The sequence below is a fragment of the Lipomyces doorenjongii genome, assembly GCF_038497915.1.
Source record: "Lipomyces doorenjongii strain NRRL Y-27504 unplaced genomic scaffold V1508scaffold_14, whole genome shotgun sequence".
NCBI classification, from domain to species: domain Eukaryota; kingdom Fungi; phylum Ascomycota; class Lipomycetes; order Lipomycetales; family Lipomycetaceae; genus Lipomyces; species Lipomyces doorenjongii.
In genome coordinates this window covers 231,050-251,723 of record NW_027118081.1, presented here as the reverse complement: position 1 = coordinate 251,723, position 20,674 = coordinate 231,050, and the positions used below count along the sequence as shown (strand labels likewise).

General features: G+C 48.0%; 10 protein-coding genes and 1 non-coding gene across 11 annotated transcripts; 6 read left to right on the top strand and 5 right to left on the bottom strand.

The window, feature by feature from the left end:
- Positions 1-167: 167 nt before the first annotated feature.
- V1508DRAFT_414262 (uncharacterized protein) lies at positions 168-1,411 on the top strand. Its single transcript, XM_066939901.1, has 3 exons — positions 168-589; positions 641-729; positions 784-1,411. The coding sequence occupies exons 1-3, from the start codon at positions 355-357 to the stop codon at positions 1,303-1,305; spliced, it is 846 nt and encodes a 281-aa protein (XP_066796966.1). The 5' UTR covers positions 168-354; the 3' UTR covers positions 1,306-1,411.
- V1508DRAFT_414261 (Elongator complex protein 4) lies at positions 1,356-2,486 on the bottom strand (the record flags this gene model as incomplete). Its single annotated transcript, XM_066939900.1, has 1 exon — positions 1,356-2,486. A coding segment is annotated over one exon (1,094 nt), but the record flags the coding sequence as incomplete, so codon positions are not given.
- A 96-nt stretch (positions 2,487-2,582) lies between these two features.
- On the bottom strand, positions 2,583-3,624 carry V1508DRAFT_414260 (uncharacterized protein). Its single transcript, XM_066939899.1, has 2 exons — positions 3,296-3,624; positions 2,583-3,239 (listed from the first exon to the last, which is right to left on the bottom strand). The coding sequence occupies exons 1-2, from the start codon at positions 3,296-3,298 to the stop codon at positions 2,880-2,882; spliced, it is 363 nt and encodes a 120-aa protein (XP_066796964.1). The 5' UTR covers positions 3,299-3,624; the 3' UTR covers positions 2,583-2,879.
- On the bottom strand, positions 3,578-3,670 carry V1508DRAFT_t31. The gene has a single exon. It is a non-coding gene; the product is annotated as a tRNA-Trp (tRNA).
- Positions 3,671-3,781: 111 nt separating this feature from the next.
- Positions 3,782-5,204, top strand: V1508DRAFT_445071 (uncharacterized protein; the record flags this gene model as incomplete). Its single annotated transcript, XM_066942410.1, has 5 exons — positions 3,782-4,040; positions 4,063-4,268; positions 4,488-4,582; positions 4,612-5,010; positions 5,103-5,204. Exons 1-5 carry the CDS (start codon positions 3,943-3,945, stop codon positions 5,202-5,204), a joined length of 900 nt encoding a protein of 299 aa, XP_066796963.1. The 5' UTR covers positions 3,782-3,942.
- A 428-nt stretch (positions 5,205-5,632) lies between these two features.
- V1508DRAFT_58130 (uncharacterized protein) lies at positions 5,633-6,868 on the top strand. Its single transcript, XM_066942961.1, has 2 exons — positions 5,633-6,045; positions 6,106-6,868. Exons 1-2 carry the CDS (start codon positions 5,793-5,795, stop codon positions 6,651-6,653), a joined length of 801 nt encoding a protein of 266 aa, XP_066796962.1. The 5' UTR covers positions 5,633-5,792; the 3' UTR covers positions 6,654-6,868.
- Positions 6,869-9,960: 3,092 nt separating this feature from the next.
- Positions 9,961-12,853, top strand: V1508DRAFT_414251 (uncharacterized protein). Its single transcript, XM_066939898.1, has 3 exons — positions 9,961-10,795; positions 11,029-11,126; positions 11,182-12,853. Exons 1-3 carry the CDS (start codon positions 10,222-10,224, stop codon positions 12,382-12,384), a joined length of 1,875 nt encoding a protein of 624 aa, XP_066796961.1. The 5' UTR covers positions 9,961-10,221; the 3' UTR covers positions 12,385-12,853.
- A 329-nt stretch (positions 12,854-13,182) lies between these two features.
- Positions 13,183-15,079, top strand: V1508DRAFT_454882 (uncharacterized protein). Its single transcript, XM_066942598.1, has 4 exons — positions 13,183-13,610; positions 13,665-13,718; positions 13,778-14,387; positions 14,446-15,079. The coding sequence occupies exons 1-4, from the start codon at positions 13,410-13,412 to the stop codon at positions 14,646-14,648; spliced, it is 1,068 nt and encodes a 355-aa protein (XP_066796960.1). The 5' UTR covers positions 13,183-13,409; the 3' UTR covers positions 14,649-15,079.
- A 24-nt stretch (positions 15,080-15,103) lies between these two features.
- On the bottom strand, positions 15,104-16,175 carry V1508DRAFT_403388 (uncharacterized protein; the record flags this gene model as incomplete). The annotated part of the gene is made up of 9 exons (XM_066938550.1): positions 15,104-15,160; positions 15,263-15,313; positions 15,336-15,388; positions 15,453-15,475; positions 15,541-15,729; positions 15,808-15,888; positions 15,921-15,995; positions 16,049-16,088; positions 16,127-16,175. 9 exons carry the CDS (start codon positions 16,173-16,175, stop codon positions 15,104-15,106), a joined length of 618 nt encoding a protein of 205 aa, XP_066796959.1.
- Positions 16,176-17,144: 969 nt separating this feature from the next.
- V1508DRAFT_414244 (uncharacterized protein) lies at positions 17,145-18,727 on the bottom strand. The gene has a single exon (XM_066939897.1). The coding sequence runs from the start codon at positions 18,603-18,605 to the stop codon at positions 17,529-17,531; it is 1,077 nt and encodes a 358-aa protein (XP_066796958.1). The 5' UTR covers positions 18,606-18,727; the 3' UTR covers positions 17,145-17,528.
- Positions 18,728-18,742: 15 nt separating this feature from the next.
- V1508DRAFT_460882 (uncharacterized protein) lies at positions 18,743-20,661 on the top strand. Its single transcript, XM_066942784.1, has 2 exons — positions 18,743-18,955; positions 19,008-20,661. The coding sequence occupies exon 2, from the start codon at positions 19,185-19,187 to the stop codon at positions 20,481-20,483; it is 1,299 nt and encodes a 432-aa protein (XP_066796957.1). The 5' UTR covers positions 18,743-18,955; positions 19,008-19,184; the 3' UTR covers positions 20,484-20,661.
- The last annotated feature ends 13 nt before the right edge of the window (positions 20,662-20,674 follow it).

Sequence of the window (20,674 nt, the reverse complement as noted above, 5' to 3'; positions counted from 1 at the left end):
ATTCGCTGTATTATCATAGTGCTCGTATTCATTGGCATGTAATACTTGAAATTATATATTATACTCGTTTAATGCGATACTGTGGATCTAATGAATTTTCAGTAATGTGAGATTGAGATTCAACCAAAGGATGTTATAGAATAGAGGCTTATCAGACCTTGGATCAGATGTGGCTGTGCGGAGCACGATCGGCAAAATATGGCGTAGTTAGCAATCCTCATCTCATTTTAAATATGTCTACGGGCTACAAGTTCGGAATATGCCATTTACATCGCCGTGCACAATTCCGTTCCCTACCATAGCTCTCCCTTGGCAGCCATATTTCTCTCACGACACTAATCCGTCGGACAAGCGATGGCATCTATTTTCGACGTTCCGCCCCGTCGAACGCAACCTCAGCCTGTGACGAAGATCAACTTTGATCCTAACAAAAAGGTGCTAACTACTCGGGAATATTCAGATTTATTTTGGCACACGGATGCGCAGCTTACGAAAAAGGACCGACGCGATATTGTCAGTGAATTGAACCAAGAATGGGTTTACCGAGTTTTCGGCAGTTTTGTAGGCGGAATAGGCACTGCCATCGTGAGTAAGTGTGTATTGGCCGCGCATCTAAGAAAATGGCTAATGTTGGGTGTAGCGGCTATTGCTATGAAACGGTGGTTTCCGGCCACTAGAATGTCTATGACTGCGTTTGGAGCTATTGTCGGTACTGATATTGGGAATGAGGTAACACCTTTTGTTTGCGGATCTATTCGTCTAATCCTGACATTGAACTTTTAGGCCGGATACGCCGTAGCATACAGACGCGCGATGCGTGACTTTGAAGCACGTCCAACTTGCCGCACGATTATCCGTCTAGTCGACTTCCGCCCGACTCTGGGCCTTTGGATCAATTACTACTGCAATGGCAAGCCAAAGCCGATTCTCCAGACTTGGTGGAGAGATTATCAGCTCGGACAGATCGGTAACAAGAGGGACATCAGCGACGACAAATTGGAGGACGAAGAGGATAGGGTACCGGAGGAAGTCGCGCTATCGCCTTCCGCGCGACCGGAACCCGTTACGCCGTCATCTTGGGGAATTCCCGTGCAATCACAAGTCCCCACGGAAGATACGCGGTCAAGCAAGCACTCGAGGAACGGGAATTTTCGTCGCGATTTAGATGCGGAATTTTACAAGGACGAGAATGTTGAATCGCAAGAGGAATTTGACAAAAAAGTCGACATGCAGCGACGGGGCGAAGATCAGCCGGATGATTTTGTTGCCAGCGAGCGACGGTATTCGCGGTCAAAGTACGACTAACCTGTAAATATTACCTAATATTTGTATCGTTTTACTGATTTAGTATACGACCTGTAAATATTATTGCATTATTCCATTAGTCACACACTAAAACTCCAATTCGTCCTTTTTCTTCTCGTCTGTCTTTTCGTCTATCATAACCGGGATAGCCCACTTTTCTATCTTAACCCCGCTTCTACCGACTTTGAATGCGTAGTCCATTTGCCGCACGAACATGCCACCACGCTCACTAACTATTGGCACTTTCAGAACGTCAATAAAACCTTGATATTTGTTCGCACTATCCCCACCACCAGTATCTGGCGGAGGAGTAGGAATGATCTTTATTACTCCGTCCACCACATTTTCGATCCATGGAAGCAGCACACTGTTTCCGCTTCCTGGTTCGTCAAATAAGCCACTGGATATCGTGATTAGCACTGACAATTGCGACTGATAAACGCGAAGTAGAGCACGTAATGACATGAGGAATTTGAGCACCTCTGCGGGCGCGAAAGAAGTCGCGGGGTTATAGACTGTTGGGCTCAAAAAGTTCGGTAACACAACACGAATTATTTTCTGAGGATTTGATGATGCAGCGATCGCACTGAGCTGGGAAATGATAGATGAATAGCTCGTAGGTTCAATGTGCTGCAGAACTGGGGGAGGAAGCAATCGTGTGGTGATATTCCATGTCCGGCAATATAATGCATCTGCTGAATCTTGTGAATGTGCAACCGACGAGACTGCATTCCTATACCGCCACGCTATCTTCAAATCTTTGGCCTCTCTTCCTAGATCAGATTGCACAGAAATGGCCGTTTTATCAGCCTTGTTACCCTCCACCGGTGCGGGGAGGTCGACACCCCACCTTGCACCTGCACCAACCGCAACGACTACATCTGAATTAGCCACACCCTGCGACGCATAGCACCGTGCAATCACAGACGCAAAATCCGTAGCAGCATCTTCGATTACCAAAAGCGACGTCCCGAGCGGTTGGCCCCCATGCATCAAAAGTTTGTCTAATGAAGCAGTTCCGGTCGAGTGCGTCAGATACGAAGGTATTAGCGTCGACGGGCGCGAGAATTTTGATTGTTGTTGGCATCCCGCAGTCTTACTTTCTGCTGAGGGACTCGGTAACGAAGTTGGCGGCGTCCGGTGTGATGTGATCGGAGTGTTGCGCTTTCTGAATGACATTGTCCTTGGTTAACTATTTCCAGTTCTTGTCTAGAGATTCAATAAGCCCAGTGGGTTAGGGTATTGACTTTTGAGAAAATCCAGCTGTGTGATCTTAATTGGGGGTTAGTATGCGATTAGGTACAATGTCACAGCACTATGACGCAGACCCAAAAGACGCATTTATGTATTATCTATATAATTATGCGAGAGTGTAGTTTATAAGATCATCATACGATCTTCCCCATATCACACAAATATTACAACATAAACCCAAACTCCGATACCGTACTGGTCAAACGCACTATTCATTTATCAACTCCTCAATCTCTAGTATCTCCTCCTCGTCGGTAATTTCAATCAATCTACACACGTCAGCACTATTTACGGTCTCGGTCTCACAGATTGAAACAGACTTACTTATTAACATCCGCTTGTGCCCGAACAATCTCCACCGCACCGGCATACAACATTTTCGCCTGCTGCGTAGCCGTCACCGGTAAATAGTATATCAGTACATACGGTGTCTTCTGCCTCCCATCCCTCGTAATCAGCGGATAACTCAGCACTATAAACCGCGGCGTATTCCCGGGTAACGCATCGCTGAGATCTGCAAGACTTGTATATAGCTCCACTGGTTGCTGCTCCTGGATCGACATGTCGGTTTTCGAGATCTCGTAGATCTTGGCTTGTAGAGTCTTTGCTCGTGCAGAACCGAAGCGGAAGTCTCGCATGGATTTTATTGTCGGCTGAGGAAATGTGTACAGTGGGGATGCCTAATATGACGTCAGGTGGATGAATGGTACAGGCTATATTTATTAGAATATCTCACCATTATGCCTAAACTATATCTAGTGACTTTTCGCTTTACGTAGTCGTCAATACTGATGCTGAGCAGAGAAGTTGACGGTAAAAGTAAACTCGATCGTGGACGGAAATATCAAAGATGACAAGTTTTGATGTATCACCGGGACCTGTCAAAGCCGCAGTCCACAACGCCAACGGGCCTATATCACCCGCACACAAATCGGCTGAACGTTATGCCGCAAATCAGAGCGCAGTCCAAAATACACTTTCATTCTCTCCTACATCGAATTTCACAAAAAAAAATTTATGAAACGGACAGGAATTGAACCTGCAACCCTTCGATGAACACCAATGCTAAACTTCACTGGAGTCGAAAGCTCTACCATTGAGCCACCGCTTCAAACCTTAGTTGCTAAATTCTGTCGGCGAATATTGTTCGCCAACGAGCCGGGTAACACCCGCTACTAAGGAACTGTAAAACGTGAAGGTTACAGAGGAAGTAAACGATAGCCAGCTACTGAAGACGCTGCTGTTGACGACGATGTCTTTGCTCATCAATTCAAAATCTTCTTTCATTTATTATCAAAAATATTTGCAGAACCTCTCTAACTGGTGAATTGCGACGCGGGGCCAATCGTGCCCAACCGATCGCCATCCCCCACAGTCTGCTCCATGGCTTCCAGTGTCCAGCACATCGATAATGAGGAAAGGTCACTCGATACTTTGATAACGATATTGGCGCGTCTACGTGCGCGTTCGTTTTCTCTCATGTTCGACTATTCGGAACGACAGCCATAATGCGATTCCGATAGCCCATGCTCTGCTCGATGTAGGTTACGACCGCAACGGAATGTCAAACGATCTCTGGACGCAATTAACAAACACATATGGAAAGAGAGCACAGCTCTCGCAGTTTTTGTCACCCATTGGTGGAACGCTGAGTAGAGTTTACGAGTATGAGAGGTTTTACCCCAAGAACACCTCTAACTTGGGACGACGTTGCAGAAAGTTTTCAACACTTGACCTTTCTGGACGAATTAGCTAGGTGGACACGTCCATTTTATGTCGATATGTTGATTAATATGAAGGGCAACGGCAAAACTCCTACACCAACTAATAGAAGTACAGCTTCAGGCCAAAGAATTTGAAGTAGACGGTATACTAGGTTCTATGTTAATAGAGTGTAACTGGCTAATACTCATCTATATAGTTGCTAGACAGAGATGGCCGGTTTAGTGTTGTGGGAGGGATAATGGATGACGCAGGACCGATGCCAACTGCACCGCCAGCTAATGGCATGACAACGCTTCAAGTTGCACATATTATCACTTTCAATGCCAGTTGTCGTATTCCTTTAAACTTATGCTTTCTAAATTTGCCGGTCAAGATATGGAAAATTTACTAACTGGCCAAGGCATCAACGATCCATCTAATGCACTCTTATTAAATCCTGATTCCCATCAGGCTTTTGACAAATTTAAATTTGGTGTGGAATGCCAAAGTGACCGGTACTTTCTCAGAATGCTAGTGCAAAGGTGGTCGCTACCTCCAACATTTTCTCGCCACTTTGAAGGTGAAGAACTCTTATTTGGCCAAGGACCTGAACAGGTTGCATTACCGTCAGCTCGCCTTTGCAATATCCAGTTGGCAGTTGGCCGAGTATTACGTGCTAGTGGGGCAGCAGACGCTATAGATAAGATTCTTGAAGATGAAGAGGATCTTAGTTACGGAACCTGGAAGGTGACTATGGGGTTCGAGTTGGTGCCTCGTATCTTGAGAGAGAATTGAGAACTTTACAAGAACTTGACGAGTTGGCTATGGATCACCTATAGCACAAGCGTGGTGTCGTAATAAGCCACACAAGTTTGGTGTACATTGTAACTCATGCGACACTTGCAGATTTTGCGAATGGTGCTCCCGCCCTAGGGGGGTGAAGCTAAACCGGTCAAAAATATCCAGAGCTGTTTCCGATTGCCCTTTTTGGCTCAACCGGTCAACTAATTAATACCGAACCACGGCCATTGTAACTCACACAATGGAGAGCTCAAGAGCAGCTACAAGGAGGAGAAAGCAAAATAAACGTGCGCCGGTTTCATGTGAAGGAAATCCTCTAAATACCGTCGAAGTCTTGCAAATAAATGCGATCGTACATAGAATGACATATAAGCAACGCAAATCTCCTAAAGGGTAGATTTCTTTCATCAGGCCGAATATTATGACGATTATGGGAACGTTGAAGATGTGTGATATTTGTGTTTAAAATGGCATTAACAGTTCAACTGACATATTGAACCCCAGGTTTAAAGATACCGTCATAGTACAAATATAGTTATACAATAAACCTTACCCAACTTCTTGCAGAAAGCGCTACTCCCAACGGTAAACTCCCAATAGCTGCTCTCATATATCACGCGCCGCAACGAGCACCCAGTCCTCCTTTGGGGATCGCCGGATCTCATATGCAAGCCAAATTCTGACTAGAATCGAACATTATATAATTTTATTTTATTAATATTATCAATATGACCGACAGCCTATTTCAAAAATCGGACGCCAAGAAGCCGGGATACTGCTCCGGCGCACGCTACCGTTTCCGCCAACCCGCTTCCCAGGCAGATAAATATGGTACGCATGCAATATCCTTGCAGCGTTTCCTGCTCGTCGATGCACGACTTTCGAACAAGGACCGACGCGATCTGCAAGAAGCCTTGCAGCATGTTAATATTGGATCGTTTATTGCGGGCGGTGCAGTTTCTTGGAACTGTGCTGCGTCAAGTAAGTCTTTTCGATACGCTGATTGTTGTGGATCTGAAGAGTAAGACTAATGGTTTCAAGCATTTAATTACTCTGGTATATTTTTGAAACTCCTCGGAAAATCAACTGTAGGCTTTCTCGGTTTCTTCGCTGGTCTGAACCTCGGGCTGGTGCTCGGCTGGGATGTTGTGTCATACCAATTTCAGAATCGCGCGACGTGTCGGGCAGCGATGGGATTGGTTCGCGAATTTCCAATCATTTCAGCGTGGGAGCGATATTACGGTGGTGATCGCGATGCAATGACAAAGATAGTACCATCCCCACTGCGTAAAACGGATGGAGTTCAGGAGGTTGGAGGGAGTGAGGCTGTAAAAGATGCGCTTGACACTTTAAGATCACAGGGTCTGGAATCTGTTGCGGCACGGTTTGAGATACTGGTCACTGAATACGAGGCTCGGCTCCGAAAGTTATGGACAGAGAACGCCAACCGCCGGATTGCGGGCACAGGTGACCGTACCCAGGGATTGCCGTTTGACTCAAGGGAGTTGGCGTGTAGATTCATGGATTCCTATGCAGTGTACTTATCAAACGATTTTCGTCGCCCCTTTTTTGATGGCTCGTTCGCTTAGGTCGTCGATAGAGTTGCAGTGGGGAGTTTGGTACGGATCGGAGTTATATTCTGTCGTTTAGCGTTGGTTTTGGCGACCTGGATCAAAGATATGGCTGTGGCCTATGTGCGTGCCACAACCACTAATATGGGATATTGTACGATTTCCTCAATAGACTTCAGAGCATATCTATTTGATATAACGTATATCACGTAGTATACAGTCTTTCCAAGATAGCGGCTGAATATGACATCAAACCAATTGATAGTGGGATATGGCAACTTCCCAACATTAGCGGCCATATACTTGATCTAATCACCCACATCCCCAGCTAGTCGCGAAGCATTGCCGAGAGTGTCCAGTACGTTTGTGTGATGTCAACCTCAAGATGTACAGGTATTGTTTGAGCATCTCCAATGCCTATGGTATATTTGAGATTCTGGAGGGTATTTTAGCGGGCAATATATAAATTGTCATGAGTCTGTCCCGCATGGTTGGCTAGAATTTGAAGCTTCGGGTACAGTACCTTCCTCTCTGGACTCCGCGGCTGGGGATGTTGTAGCGTACAGACAGAGCACCAGGAATTCCGAGTCCGCAGAGTGTATTCGCGTCTGGAGGACGAATTCTGCCAGTTCCGACCTGTCGTTGACACAGACGTGCGCAAACTGGCGCAGACTGAGAAATGCTGCGTGTTAAGCCGAATGAGTTCGTTCCGTAGTGAGTACATGATGTCCAGTTGTAAATCTTCTGATGACCTGCATGGAGTGAAGATGGAGTCGTATAAATAATGAGCTTGAGCTACTGCAACACGCAGGATACCTATTCCGGGTCAGTCTCACAAGTACATGAGAGATGTATATCAAACTTCCAACATGGTTCTGGCCGCACAAGAGGCGAATCCGCCACTCGTCTGCGACTTGCTGACACTCTGGCTCGTTGGGCACGTGCCATGGCGATCGCTGCCACCACCGTGGTAGATTATCTTTCATGGCATATATATTGCTGCTGGCCGAAATGTAAACAATCGCCGCCCACGTCTTGCATGAGGTTAAAAGTTATCTACATTATATTTCTCTCCATCTAGCGATTAGCGACATAGCTCGCTTTAGACGCAAATATTACAGATCATCTTGCATCATTTACAGTACTAGCCGACCCTTACCCGATGTCGCCCCGCTATATTGCGTCACCATCGCGTATAATGGAATTTATGACACCGTCCAAGAAACCCTAACCCCAGCGGCCATACGCATAAATAGCGTTTTAAATCGGACACCTCGCCGCATTCACCAGGTCGACAACTGCGGTATCGTCAGTAACGCTGTCGAGGGATATGTCCCGTGAAGAAGAGAAAGAGCATTCGGATTACAGTTAGCAATCCACCAGAACAGCGATTAGACTCCCGGTACTGCATCTAGAGGAATGCTGGTCTATAAGATCTAATCGGAGGATCAAAAGTTAAGCCTTTGACATGCATTTGTTTCCAGAGTGCAGCTTACTGGTGGCATGAATGAAGTCATGATCGCATACAGTGAGCACTATACGCTTTGTGGATCGACGGACAACATGTTAAGAAGTGTCTATTAGCATGTCTTGATGAGTCACCACGAGTTCGAAATCCTCGTACTCGGCATGAGAATGTCGGAGATGTCATTGGACAATGCGCAGCTATGGTCCAGGCCGTGAGTGACCTGTGGAAAGGAACGTCACTAAGCTTCAAATCGAATATCAGGGTCACAGTTGGTTGGATACTTGGAGGAAGCGTTTATTGAAGTGTGGCCAGCCAAGGAGATGCACCCTACCAGATAAGTAAGTAGTGTCATTAGATTGAATTCTAGTGGCCAGCCTTGCTCACATCTACCGTGGCTTTAGCAACTGAGTCAAAGTTCATGGTGTTGTAACCGTCTGCCGAAAAATCGCACCTATCGCGGACAGTGGTATTTCTTATGATGGAGATCTATATGTGCGTAAGATCAGGACGAGGAAAGATATAAGGGGTATATTTCGCGCTAAATTAGGGCTGTTGACGATACAATATCGACTACATAGAACGCTTGTCGATAGTTATTCGTACTATTAAACTGGCAAGAATATGCGGAGTGTGACCCAATGATTCTGGTAGTCCTCCAATTACCCGCAGATTTAATAATGCAATAACGTTGACATTTTGTTCTTTCCAATCTGAGATTACAGAAATACGTTAACGTAAGGGCCCAATAAATATGCTAATTATTTTAATAGACCTCGATCATGGGTTTATTCACCAATATTAGTAATTACCCTGTGTTCCCAATTAGGCTAGATGCCTTGAGGCAGACAAACTAAAGAGGAAACGGCTAGGAGTAGCGAGACAGCCATTATACATGGACGAGAAGCACCATAAATGTGGCAGGGTAGTTGCCGAGAGTGGGGTAAGGAAACGGAGATCCGAAATTATACGTACTGAAAGGGAATTAAATGATCATAACGGCAGTGCAAGGCCAGTGTCTGTAGGTGCGTAACATCTTGGCTCAGAACCCACTGCATCGTGTTCTGCCCATGAAAAATGATATAATCAGATAGTAATCAATAACATGAACGCAGCGAATACGCTGGTTACATCGAGTATGGAATGATGCGTATGTACTATTGAAGCGGGAGTGCATGCGTGTCTCGTGGGCCGGTTAGTAGTTGCGTAGTGCATGCAGTAACAAATAACAAGGGCAGCGGGTATATAGTCTTAATAAAGTACGGCAAAGCGAGCGTCATATGACGAACTGACCCTGGCAAAGGCCCGACAAAAGTCATAAAGTGTGGCTGCGGAAGCAAGGGATGGGCCAGGATCTCCCCACGACAGCTGTCGACGGGATCCCCTGTCGACCGTTGGCTGCGTGCTTCCTCGGTGCTTTGTTCATGCCATCATCCCCACTCCCACTTCCTCCGGGGCCGACGAAGAATGCAAAATACAACGCCCGACGTCGAAGAAGTTGCGCAGCCGCGTGCCGAGTCTGAGCTAAGTTAGATTCATCACGCGGCGGTGCCCAGTGACTGAACGCGTGCGTCAGTGCTGCCTGCTGTGTACAGAATAAGGCTGCTCTTATTTCTCACTCTTGCTGCCACAATTAACAATGATGATGATGATGATGATAATAATAATATTAATATAATATTAATAATAATAAATGCCATCTAATAGTAATGCAATGCGAACCTGCGCTGGTTTCCCCCAGCCCCGGCCCGCCGCTTCAATGCCCGCTCCCAGCCAGCAAAACGCACGCGCGCCCCAGAGTCCGTCCGCATCGCCCGACGCCGGCCTGACGACGACGCCTTCCTTTCCTTACTCCCACCCAATCCCCCCCCGTGTCCCGAGGGCCTCATCCTGCTTTCCTCCTTCCTTTCCCTCCTCTCGCCTCAGCACGCTCACAAGATTCAACTCTGTGCAGCGATCGATCCTCTCTCACTCCTCTTCTACGTCAACTTGCACTTCTACACACTCTGAACTGAGCCTGATCCCTCGTGCACTTCTCGCTCTCGATCTGATCCGTCGATCTCGAGCTAGACTCGATCCTGTTCACTCGTTAAATCGCATCGCCTCATTCTCCTCCAAATTATGGCTCTCGACGAACACCACTCGGCCGACGTCTCTGCTGCGCTCGTGTCCATGGCCCGTCACGGTGCGGCAGTCCCGGGCACTGTCCCGGAACTGGTCCCGGTCCCAGGCTTCGCCCCCATGCCTGCGTCTTCCGCAGCCTCAGCACCATCAACCTCGGCCATCCAACTACCGTCCATTGCCACCATCAATGGCATCGCTCGGCCAAAGGCCCAGAGTCCGGCCGTCGCCACTCTTGTACGCAAGACCGCCAAACTTGCCGCAAAGTCCCAACAATCAGCGCTCCCAAGCGAATCCATCCTCCACTCGGCACTGCCGATCGCGACCCAGACCCGCTCCAACCCCGATCCATCGTCTACGTCCGCAGCTTCTGCCGCCTTTAAGCCAAAGCCCAGGCGCATTTCTGCCGCCTCCCAGCAGGACGAGTCCCAGCATGTCGTGAACTTCCCCGCGAACGCCTTTGACCCGGCCACTATGCTACCGCCCGAACACGCCTCGCAGATCCCGCCTGGACCGTTCACCATCGTCCGCAAGCGCTACGCCACTTCGGTCGACGAGCGGCATTTCCTCACAGGTACGTTGGTTCCGATTACATATCCGCAGCCCATCTACGCCTCGGATGGCCGTCAAGCCACCGAGTCAAAGTCAACAAGCCCTCATGCTGTACCCTAACCCCTGGGCTAGTCCGCGATAGGCAGGCACTCCGATGACGCTAAACCTTCTTTGGTGCCATGCGGCCCCAGGCGGGTTTCGGGAACGGCTCGCCTATCATTGCGCTTGCTATCTGCCGATGCTAACTAATTATAGTGTTCGAGTACATGGTTAATGGCCAGTGGATCATGTGGGATTATTATTCTGGATACGTCCATCTCACAGGGTTATGGAAGGCCATCGGCAATACAAAGGTGAGCAATTGGTCCTCTCTGTGTGCGATCTTGCTCCATTAACGAATATTTGCAGGCCGACATAGTGAAATTGGTCGACAACTCGCCTGATCTCGAGCCGGTAATCAGACGCGTGCGAGGCGGCTTTCTCAAGATCCAGGGCACATGGTTGCCATTCACTATTGCTCGCACGCTCGCGTCGCGGACTTGCTACCATATTCGCTTCGCACTGATCCCGCTGTTCGGTCCCGAGTTTCCTGAGTCGTGTCTGAAGCCCGACGAACCCGGGTTCGGCCAGCTTCAGCTAACGGTTACCGACTCTACTCGTCGCCGCCGAAAGCGAATTGTTCACGAGGGCGAGGAGCAACCGCGGAAGCGACGAAACAGCAAGCCGACAGATGAACAAAAATGGCCCATCTCGCCGCCTCGCGCGTTCGCGCCCTCTGGTCTCCCGACACCGTTGCCGTCGTCGTCCCCCTCCGCGCCGGCGGCACCAATGCCAATGGCATACGCGCTTGCATCTGCGCCTGCTATGGCACGCTCTCCAGTTGCATATCAGCCGGTTGTGCAAATGCACCCGGCTCCTGCGAGGTCGTTGTCCTCGCCGGCTCAGTCAAGCGTGCCGCTGAAGCTGGACTTCCTCCAACATTCGTCGCTTGTTTCCTCGCGCTCGGAGTTCCTTGACGCACTGCAGGCTACCAAATCACTCCAGTTACTCTCTGCCGGTGTCTCACTTTCTCGGATGCCGGCGCGCAGCCGCAGTGACGGCGCGATCGGCGCGTATGATGCTGAGAGATTAGGCAGTTACGCGTCCGCGCAGGACACGGAGGACGATTTTGACGACGAGGAGGGGCGCGAGTTTGAGTGCGGCGGTGTGCTTTGGTGGTGGGACGGCAAGCAGGAATTAAATGTCGTCGGATACTCTCCTGAAGCTGCCCCCGAGGAGCGAGCGGGGGCATATAATGATATGGTGTTATACGAGAAGACGGAGGAACGACAGCCGCGGACTGTGCCGGGTGTGTCCGACGTGGGCGGACTTCTGAGTTTCGCACGGGTAGCCGAGGAGCGCGAGTCGGCGGAGCGGTCACAGCGTAAAGACGACCGGGACACGCCGGCGTTGAGCGACGGAAGCGCGTCCCCGGAGGATGCCATGATTCGCACGTTGAGCGACTCAGCGAGCCCGCGACTGAGGATGTTTGGCGCGCCGCCGTCGACCTCTGTCGACAATAAGAAGGGCGAGGCGAGAAATGTGATGGATATTAGCGGACTACTTTCTTAATTTGTTTTCTTTTATGGTTCATTGAATGGATGGTCGGGTATGGCAGGACATGGACATAGGATCGGGCGGCGCTATGGATCTTCTCTCTTTTCATTCCTTCAGGCAGCTGGTTTGATTATTACTCGGCGTATATACAGGCTACTATTTCCATACATATATAATTTGATTCTATTTCGGTCTCTCTAGTGTCAGGTAGTATTTGGGTTTATTGGGTTCTTTGTTTATTACGTTGCTTATTAATAATTATTAATGCGTTGTGCCCTACTTAAAATCGTGGAGGTATATTGACAATATAATGGATACAGGTATTATAGGGGGGTATATCGGATGTAATGTCATGTCATGTCAGTTTTATATGCAGGTTGTGTAGTGTCTGGGTGGTAATTGAAGTACTCTGCGAGTTATTATTTTCAGAGTTGTGCATTACTGTAGAAGAAGCGTGAGTGAAGGAATCGATAGCCAAGTCGGTGAACTACAGCGTGAGCTGACTCACGAAGATACACATGCCAGGACAGAGTAAGGGGTTTGTAGCCAACAATGGGTCTGCAGCCCTCCAGCAAGATTTCCTGTTTCGGCCTAGTTGGGACGCGCGTGCTCAGCCGCCTCGACCCAGCGCGCATGTAATTAGAGTTTGGGCTCTGCAGTGAAGGGTCAACTGGCTGTCGTACCTGTCATAGTAGTTTGTGTGAGAGGTACAACAGCAGCAGATTTGACTTGGCAAGAGAGCAGCAAACTACGCGAGGGGGGTTTGGAAGCGGTGGGAAAGTTGTTCTGCGCCTTCCTGTCTCGTCGTCCTATACTTGTTCGAGAAGAATATCTAGTACGGAGTCCGTTCACGAGTCGAATCACGGCGCAAAGGTGCGATTTCGAGAAGATTATATAAAAGTGGAATACGCGACCTGTTCCGGCATTGTGCGGTGTCGCGTCGCAAACAGGTCAAAGTTTGCTATCACAGTCGACTCTTTCCGCCCTACGAACCCATTAGGACAACTACTTGCAACTCGCACGACGGCAATAACGGAGCAATGGTGTACTTGCCAAATACGTTCTGGAGTATCACGTTCCTGGTCGTGGTCTTCGTAGAAGCTGCGATCGTGCTTGCGTTCGAGGGCGTCGTCTTTGGCCAATTCGAAGCAAACATCAATTCCGACATCGACGCGGCCCAGCGTCAAGATTCTAATACAGTTGCTATTCCTACGTATCTGGCGCTGTTTATTTTTGGAGAGGTCGGTTTGTGCGTGGCCAACGTTTGAAAACGGGGAAGCTGATTTCATGATTAGGTGTATCAGTTGGTGCTGGCGTGGGATTCGTTGCGGTTGAAGAATACCATCCAGGTATGCGATGCAATAATGCCAGACGATCATCCAACGCGAACGTAAGCTGACAATACTAGGCTATCGGGCTATGTTTGTTCAACACTGCGATGCTGGTGTACGCTGGCGTTCAGTACGAGCAAATGAAACAAGCGGCATACACACTGTCCAACATGCTGTTATACGAGAACAGCAACTCGTATGTCCTCGGCTCATCGGCATGGGGCGACATGAAACCGTTTTTAATCGCAATCATCGGCGTCATCGGCGTAGCCGGATTCATAATGGGTTATATCTGCTTCCAGCTCTACCGCGAGTTCGGATGGACCATATACAAGCAGATCGGCGCTGACCTGGGCATGAAACACAGATATCTGGCGTACCAAATCTTCATGTCCCTGCTCAAGTTCGATTTCTTCTTCTTCCTGGGTTTCACCATCCAGTTCATCGTCATAGTCTTGAACCGCCGCGACGTTGAGTTTGGCCTCACCATTGCGGTTATCCCCTGCACCATCGTCGGGCTGATCCTAACTGCCATGATCGTCCGCCGCGAGAGCTATTTCGGTATGATCTCCATGATTTTCGTGTTTTTTGCCGGCATGGCGTATTTCTTGTTCAAGCTTGTGCGCATGTATCAGCCTTCGCAAGCTTTCAAATACGTCGCGGCAAGAAAATCTCTGACTATATTCGGTAAGCTTTTCTTTTTTTTGCCCCATCAATTTTGTGAGAGTAATGCTAATACTGATAGCCACGATAACGTTGTTTTTAATCGTAATAACAATCATCAACGCGATCGTGTGCACCACAAATTTCAGAAAGGGACTCAAACCATATGTCTACAAATCGTCCAGGAAGAGCTGGTTGGCCCACGAGAAGAGGTACGGACACGACGACATTATGAGTACCGAGACAATGTCGCCAGTGATTAGGCGCCGAATGTCGCTTGATTGATCCATCCCTCAGAGACAATGGGGGGAAAAAAATTTAAGCAAGGTGATAAAATGGGTTGGTTTACACGGCGTTTCTTTTGTGCACGAACGATATTTTCTTTATTTCACGGTACGGAATTTTCTTGCTTTAATTCATGATTTGTCCATTTGGGATATTATAGGGGCACATACGCACAGCCGTCTCGTTCAAAACGGCGAGTAGATGTATACTATTTACTGTCGAACATGTACGCTGTTTCTTCTTTGTGATTTGTATGTTAACGATCGGTCGCATTTGTTGTGTTTGGATAGTAACTATAAAACATGTAATGAATCTCCTTGGACACTGTCTTAAATTGCACAGTTGGCATCCTGAGTAGTACTTGGGCCCCGACCGTTGTTATCGAGGGTTTTGTACGCAGCTAAAAATAGGAGTCGTTAAAATTAATGCGTGATCTAGGACGTCGTGCTCCCAACTTAATAAAGGTCAACTCTAATATCAGCTTTGTATGCAAATTCGTTGGACTCTTTCCTCTGCAGAATAGGACTGTTCAGATGTCATTTACGTTTCATGAATAACGAAGCGAATGAATCAGGATCTGAGCGGTATCTATGGCTCCCGAAATCAAGACAGACATTACGCAGAAAATCAGTTACAAGGTGTACAGGGAACGTTCGTTCGAGAATCTCCAATTGCATCTTCATCAACTGGAAACACGTCGCCAAGATTAAGCCCGATGTCAACGCTGTCACCTGTCCGTTCTGCACTATCGGCTATTAAGTGTATTAGTCACTGGCAATAATCTTCGACGCAATAATTTCATACTTACACATGTCGTAGTTGTGATGCTGTCGGTTTGTGAAGCTCTTTTGTATATACCTCAATGCATACGCTGTATCCAAGGGTTCCGAACCAGCTTCTGTCCCTGTAGTGATATGGCCCAAAAGGACTGACTCGCGCCACCTGCTGCTTTGCATCGGGAAACAGAGGACGCTCATCGACCGAATACGCGCCTCCGTTCCTGAATCTCGGTCTCTCGTTATTCCATAAAAGAATAGCAGTGCGGCAATGGAAATCGTCTATCCACAGCATGACGTCGGGCCTGCAGCTCTCGGTACCCTTCTGAGACCCCAACCTCAATAATGACAGTTAATACTGTGCGGTCGTCACTGTAACGGACTCATGCGTAGACTCGCCGACGAGAAGAATATGCATGAGTAACTGCTGCTTGTTAATCCGATTGAGCACGTAGCGTACGAGTCTCTGGTACCAAGTTGCACGGATGCTGCTGACGCGCCATGGAATGCTGATGGAGCTGTATATATAATGACCCTTGAGTCACTGGCGGCGTATTCAACACGCGGATACCTATTGCTGGTCAGTCAGACAACGGTCCGCAACTACGGCACTTGATCACACACTTAATGTGGCCATAAAGCGCATGTGCCTGCTCTTGGAGTGCTTGGAAAGATCTCTAATATGAGAGACGTATATCAAACCTTCTTGCTGGTTCATTGTCTGTGAGGAATTCAGTGCGCGTTCATACATTGCTTGTTCATCATCAGCAGTAGCCTTTTCCTTCAACAGTTGCTTACAGCACAATCCGCACTCTACTGCGACTTTGTCTTTTTGTGCCGTCGCTTGCTTGATTCCACTCTGGCCGGTTGAGCACGTGTCACGGCGATCGCTGCTGTCACAAGCGGCCTTGCGCGTGGTCTGGATTGTTCCTCACCGTTAGTAGATACTCATTTGGATTTTTAGTAAACAGCTTTTAATCGAGACTAATAGTGAGGTTAAGTGCTGTTTGTGGGCAGAGCAGTTCAGATTTTGGTTCAGACGGCAATCCACTGAAAGTCTGTAAGAGAGTGATCTAATAATGACCGTCTCGGCAGAAATGTGCTATCGGCCGACTTGTTGCCGTGAGGGTTCTACATTAATGCTTTCCCTCGTCTATCTGCTGTCCGTATCGAGATGGGTAGAATTAGATTAATAGTCTGGAAGTCCATCGCAGTCGCTTGCGATAGATGCCAAATAACCCTTACCCGAAGATGCTTCAGATAAAACCGGTCCAGCCATTTCGAAAACGACAGGTATCGCTGACGTCGCGCGTCCAGGTCTGAGCCTTAGCTGTATTTCGACCAATGCTACCCTTCAGCCCTTCTGGATTACATTAACTCGTTACTTTACCGAGCTATGCTATCTCTGTAAGGATCTGTGTAAACTTTGAATTCCACGAACAATATATCGTCGTGGCATTCTACGAGCTCTCGAATGTTTATCGCTTCAGGATCTTTCAGTCCATACTTCGATCGCATCTCCGGATCCTTGCTACACGCAAGTCAATTCTGTAACTAACCTCAAGGATGACTGCCTACTTTTGTCATTCGGTTAGACGAAGGTACATATACCGTGTAAATATAGTTTCCCATATCGCGGCGACGTCGACGGTCTTCAAAATTTGTGTGACTGCGTGTGTACTCAGCGCTGAAGGGGTCAAAAGAAATAAGGAGTGTGAATCTTCGGGTTCAGATTACCAGTTAACACGGTTTTAGCACGACGGATCAGTTAAATAGGTTGTACAAAGAGGCCCAATCAAACTTTAATTGGATATCTTACTCGCCGCTGCTCATTCTACCCCACACTCGTTAACCAAGCTTAGCTCATCCGCTCACCTTCGTAAGCATCGAGTGCTATGATAGAAACCGATCATTTGCATAGAAGCTCCATAAATGTAATGTACACGAGTTATATCCGGTGCAAATCAACGCTTGAACAGTCTTCCCTTGAGATCTGGAAGAGTCATACGATGCGTAGTAAATGTAACTACTCTTTTGGCGAATGACGCGGATATCTCTACATCGTAACTACAATGCAATTGCGAATAAGACAGTATCCCAATCTCTAACCATCGATTCGTCTCTGTTTTTGCTGCATATCTAGCACATCCAGTCTCCGCTTTGTAGCTTTCAGCCAAATGTCATACTCTCTCCTCCTCTTCTCAGTCAAATAAATCACACTTCCTCGAACCATCCTACCAATCCCGCTTATACCCTTCGCCCGGCCTCCTCCGTTTAATTGCAAACCACTGCTTTTGGTCTGCGCGTCCAAGAGTTCTCGCAGATTGAGAATCCAAGCTTGAATTAACTTCGTGTACGGCCGCTTTGGAGCGCGCAAAGGTCTGAAACAAGCAGTTTGCAGCTCGACGATGACGTTGTCGAGAAGCGTCGGCGTTATTCTGCCGAATGCTAATTTGAGGAATTTTGCTTTGAAGGTGCTGTGTTCTTTTGTTATGAGTAGTCGGGCTTTCGGCCGGTTTGGCTTTCTTGGTGTTGACGTTGTGGCTGTAGACTGTGTAGTTGGATGCTGTTCCCCATTCTCGTCCTCGATTTCTTCACGGTTTTGATCTTTTTCGTTTTGCTCGGGAGGTGCATATGTATGATCGATGATATCGCCAAATTTGATTGTGAATATCACGGCTCCAAGCACACTCCACTCAAGGCTAGCCCGCCTATCGTCACTAGTCCCATTACGTATCACAAAAACAGTAGTCCCTTTCCCCCCATCCGCGCCCCATAAGCAGGCCATTCCATTCTTAACAAGTCCAGTCTCGACAACATGCATGGCGTCGCATACCCTATCAACAACATCCCTCTTCAGAAATGCACTCTGGTCCTTGTCCTCACCTTGCCGCTTCATGGCTGGCAGTTTCTCCTCAAAAAGCTTATACAAAGCTTCATACTGCTTCTTGGTAACCGGAACATGAACATTTGTAGCCTCTGGAAGCGACAAAAGAGGTGCTAGTCGCGCACACGCTATATGTGCACAGATGTACGCGCGTGCGTGTTCCTGTCGTGCTGGGAGTGGGATAGTGTGCTTTGACGCCAGGAGCAGATGTGTCGCGTGGCGGGTCAAATCCGGTGGAATTGTTGAGAGGGATGGGAGAAGCGTTGTTAGTGTTGCTGTGAGCGCTGGGTCCATTTTTCAATTGGTGAGTGGTGTATGGTGTGGTCGAGTAGTAAAGCGGAAGCCGAGGAATTTCCAATCGTTTTCCCTGAATCCTTGGGATAATATTCAGAGCCCGTGACTATGTTGTTGACGTGCGGCTCGCTGCCAATATATAATTGCACAAAACTATAGCCCTGCATTACCTATCCGGTTAACCCTCACTTGTTACTCTATCTGTCATGTTACAAAATGTGAAGAGCCAGATTATTTCCTGTTGGACGCGAAGAGTGTTAGGCGTCGCGATGTCCAATGGGCCAGAGGTCATCGAGGCAGATAAGCGCTTACTTATCTCCTAGACGACGTCGAGGTCTCTACTTCAACAGGTGCATTCCGTTCATCGGGGATAATCTTTGTCTCTGATTTATACTATTATAGATATTGCCTTCTCGCCGTGCTGGTTGATGCTTCTAGTCCTTGTTGGATGGCAACCCGATCTTCTACCGAACACCAAAGTGTCCTTGTATCCAAATTCCTTGTTGAAAGTGATTATTTGAACAACGACATATCACCACTTCTCATGTAAAATCTTCATCATTACTCGAATCCGTCAGGATGTCGCCGCTAACAACCCGCGTCTTCGTCGTCTTCAATGCGTACTCACCAACACAGCGAGCTCCAACACGGACACTAATCTCGTCCCTCCTAGTGTCAGCAAAATGCTTTGACGCCGGTGCTATCATTTGTAATCTTGATCCTGGTGTGACACCTCAGGCAGTGGTACGGTACACGTCCCGGCGGGGCACTACATCTCATTTTTTGGGAACAGGCGAGTTCATGTCGGAGTTTATTCACAAGGAGGACATCATTTGCCAGGTTTTGGCATTTCGACCTGATATTTTGTTGCTTCGTGTGCATCATGAATCAGATTGGCGACGATATCTTTCCATTGCGCGAACGTTTAATCGCAAGATCATTTTGGTTCTCGACGAAAGCGAGGTCGACGACATCGGTGCGTACCTCGCGGATGTTAAACTGTTTGTCGAGGAATTGCCTGGTCGCGTGATGTCGGCGACGATTTATCCCGACGACGTATACGGCAGGCAAAGGTCCCAGGGCCAGATGGCGATGGCGGCGGTTGATATCACGGATGTTGCGATTATGACGTATTCGTCTTGCGACATGGAGGGGTTACCACTACTTCACGGATTTTTAGAGTCGTATAGTTATTACAAGGATACGCGGACACGAGTGCCACGGATACTACAACGTGTGAAGAATGCGGCGTGCAGGACAGTGAAATATAACACGGTATTCCAAGTGATGCTGGTCAACGAGCATAACCCATTCAACGCTATTGTAGTCGGTCTGCAAGGCACCATCAAATCTGGCCATAAATACACACTCCACCGATCGCCGGTGTACCCGGACTCTCCAACAGAAATTGTCGTGACGGCCTTGTATACCATGGAATGTCGAGAAGTTCCTCGTGTTTTTGCCAACGAAATCGCGCTACTGCATTACAGGTTCGTCAAGTCGAGGTCCATCAACTCCGCAGTCCCGATCGATATTGGGATTCGCATTACGGAAATCAGGTTTCGCAACCGATACTGCCACCGCAAGGTGTGCAATGGCCGCACATTGTGCCTCCACGTCCGCAAGACAAACACCCAGTCCGAACTTCTCGCAACACGGTACGTCGAGCGTGCTGTATTCCTGGCTTGCGGACTTTCGAACGTTCACGGAGTCGTGAATGATGTCAAGTATGTGCCGGGTGGTTGGGATTTGCAAATTACGATTAACGAGCCCATGGAGGAGGAGTGGTTTGTTGCGTGGAAAGGCGATGAGTGTTTTACTTTTGTATTAGATGGTGATGATGATATGGTTTGTGGGTTCGTAAAGGATGTATATTAATTGGGACTATGATGTATTACAAAGGATACATATGTGATTGATTTGGCAGGATTTGGACATACATTCTGCTTCTATATCCAACATTGCGACGATCGTCGTTGTATCTTTGAATTCGTCGCGCAATCTACGCCCTGACGATCATTCTCTCATTAATCATTAATACAAAGAAATTTCCCACCAGTCCAATAAAG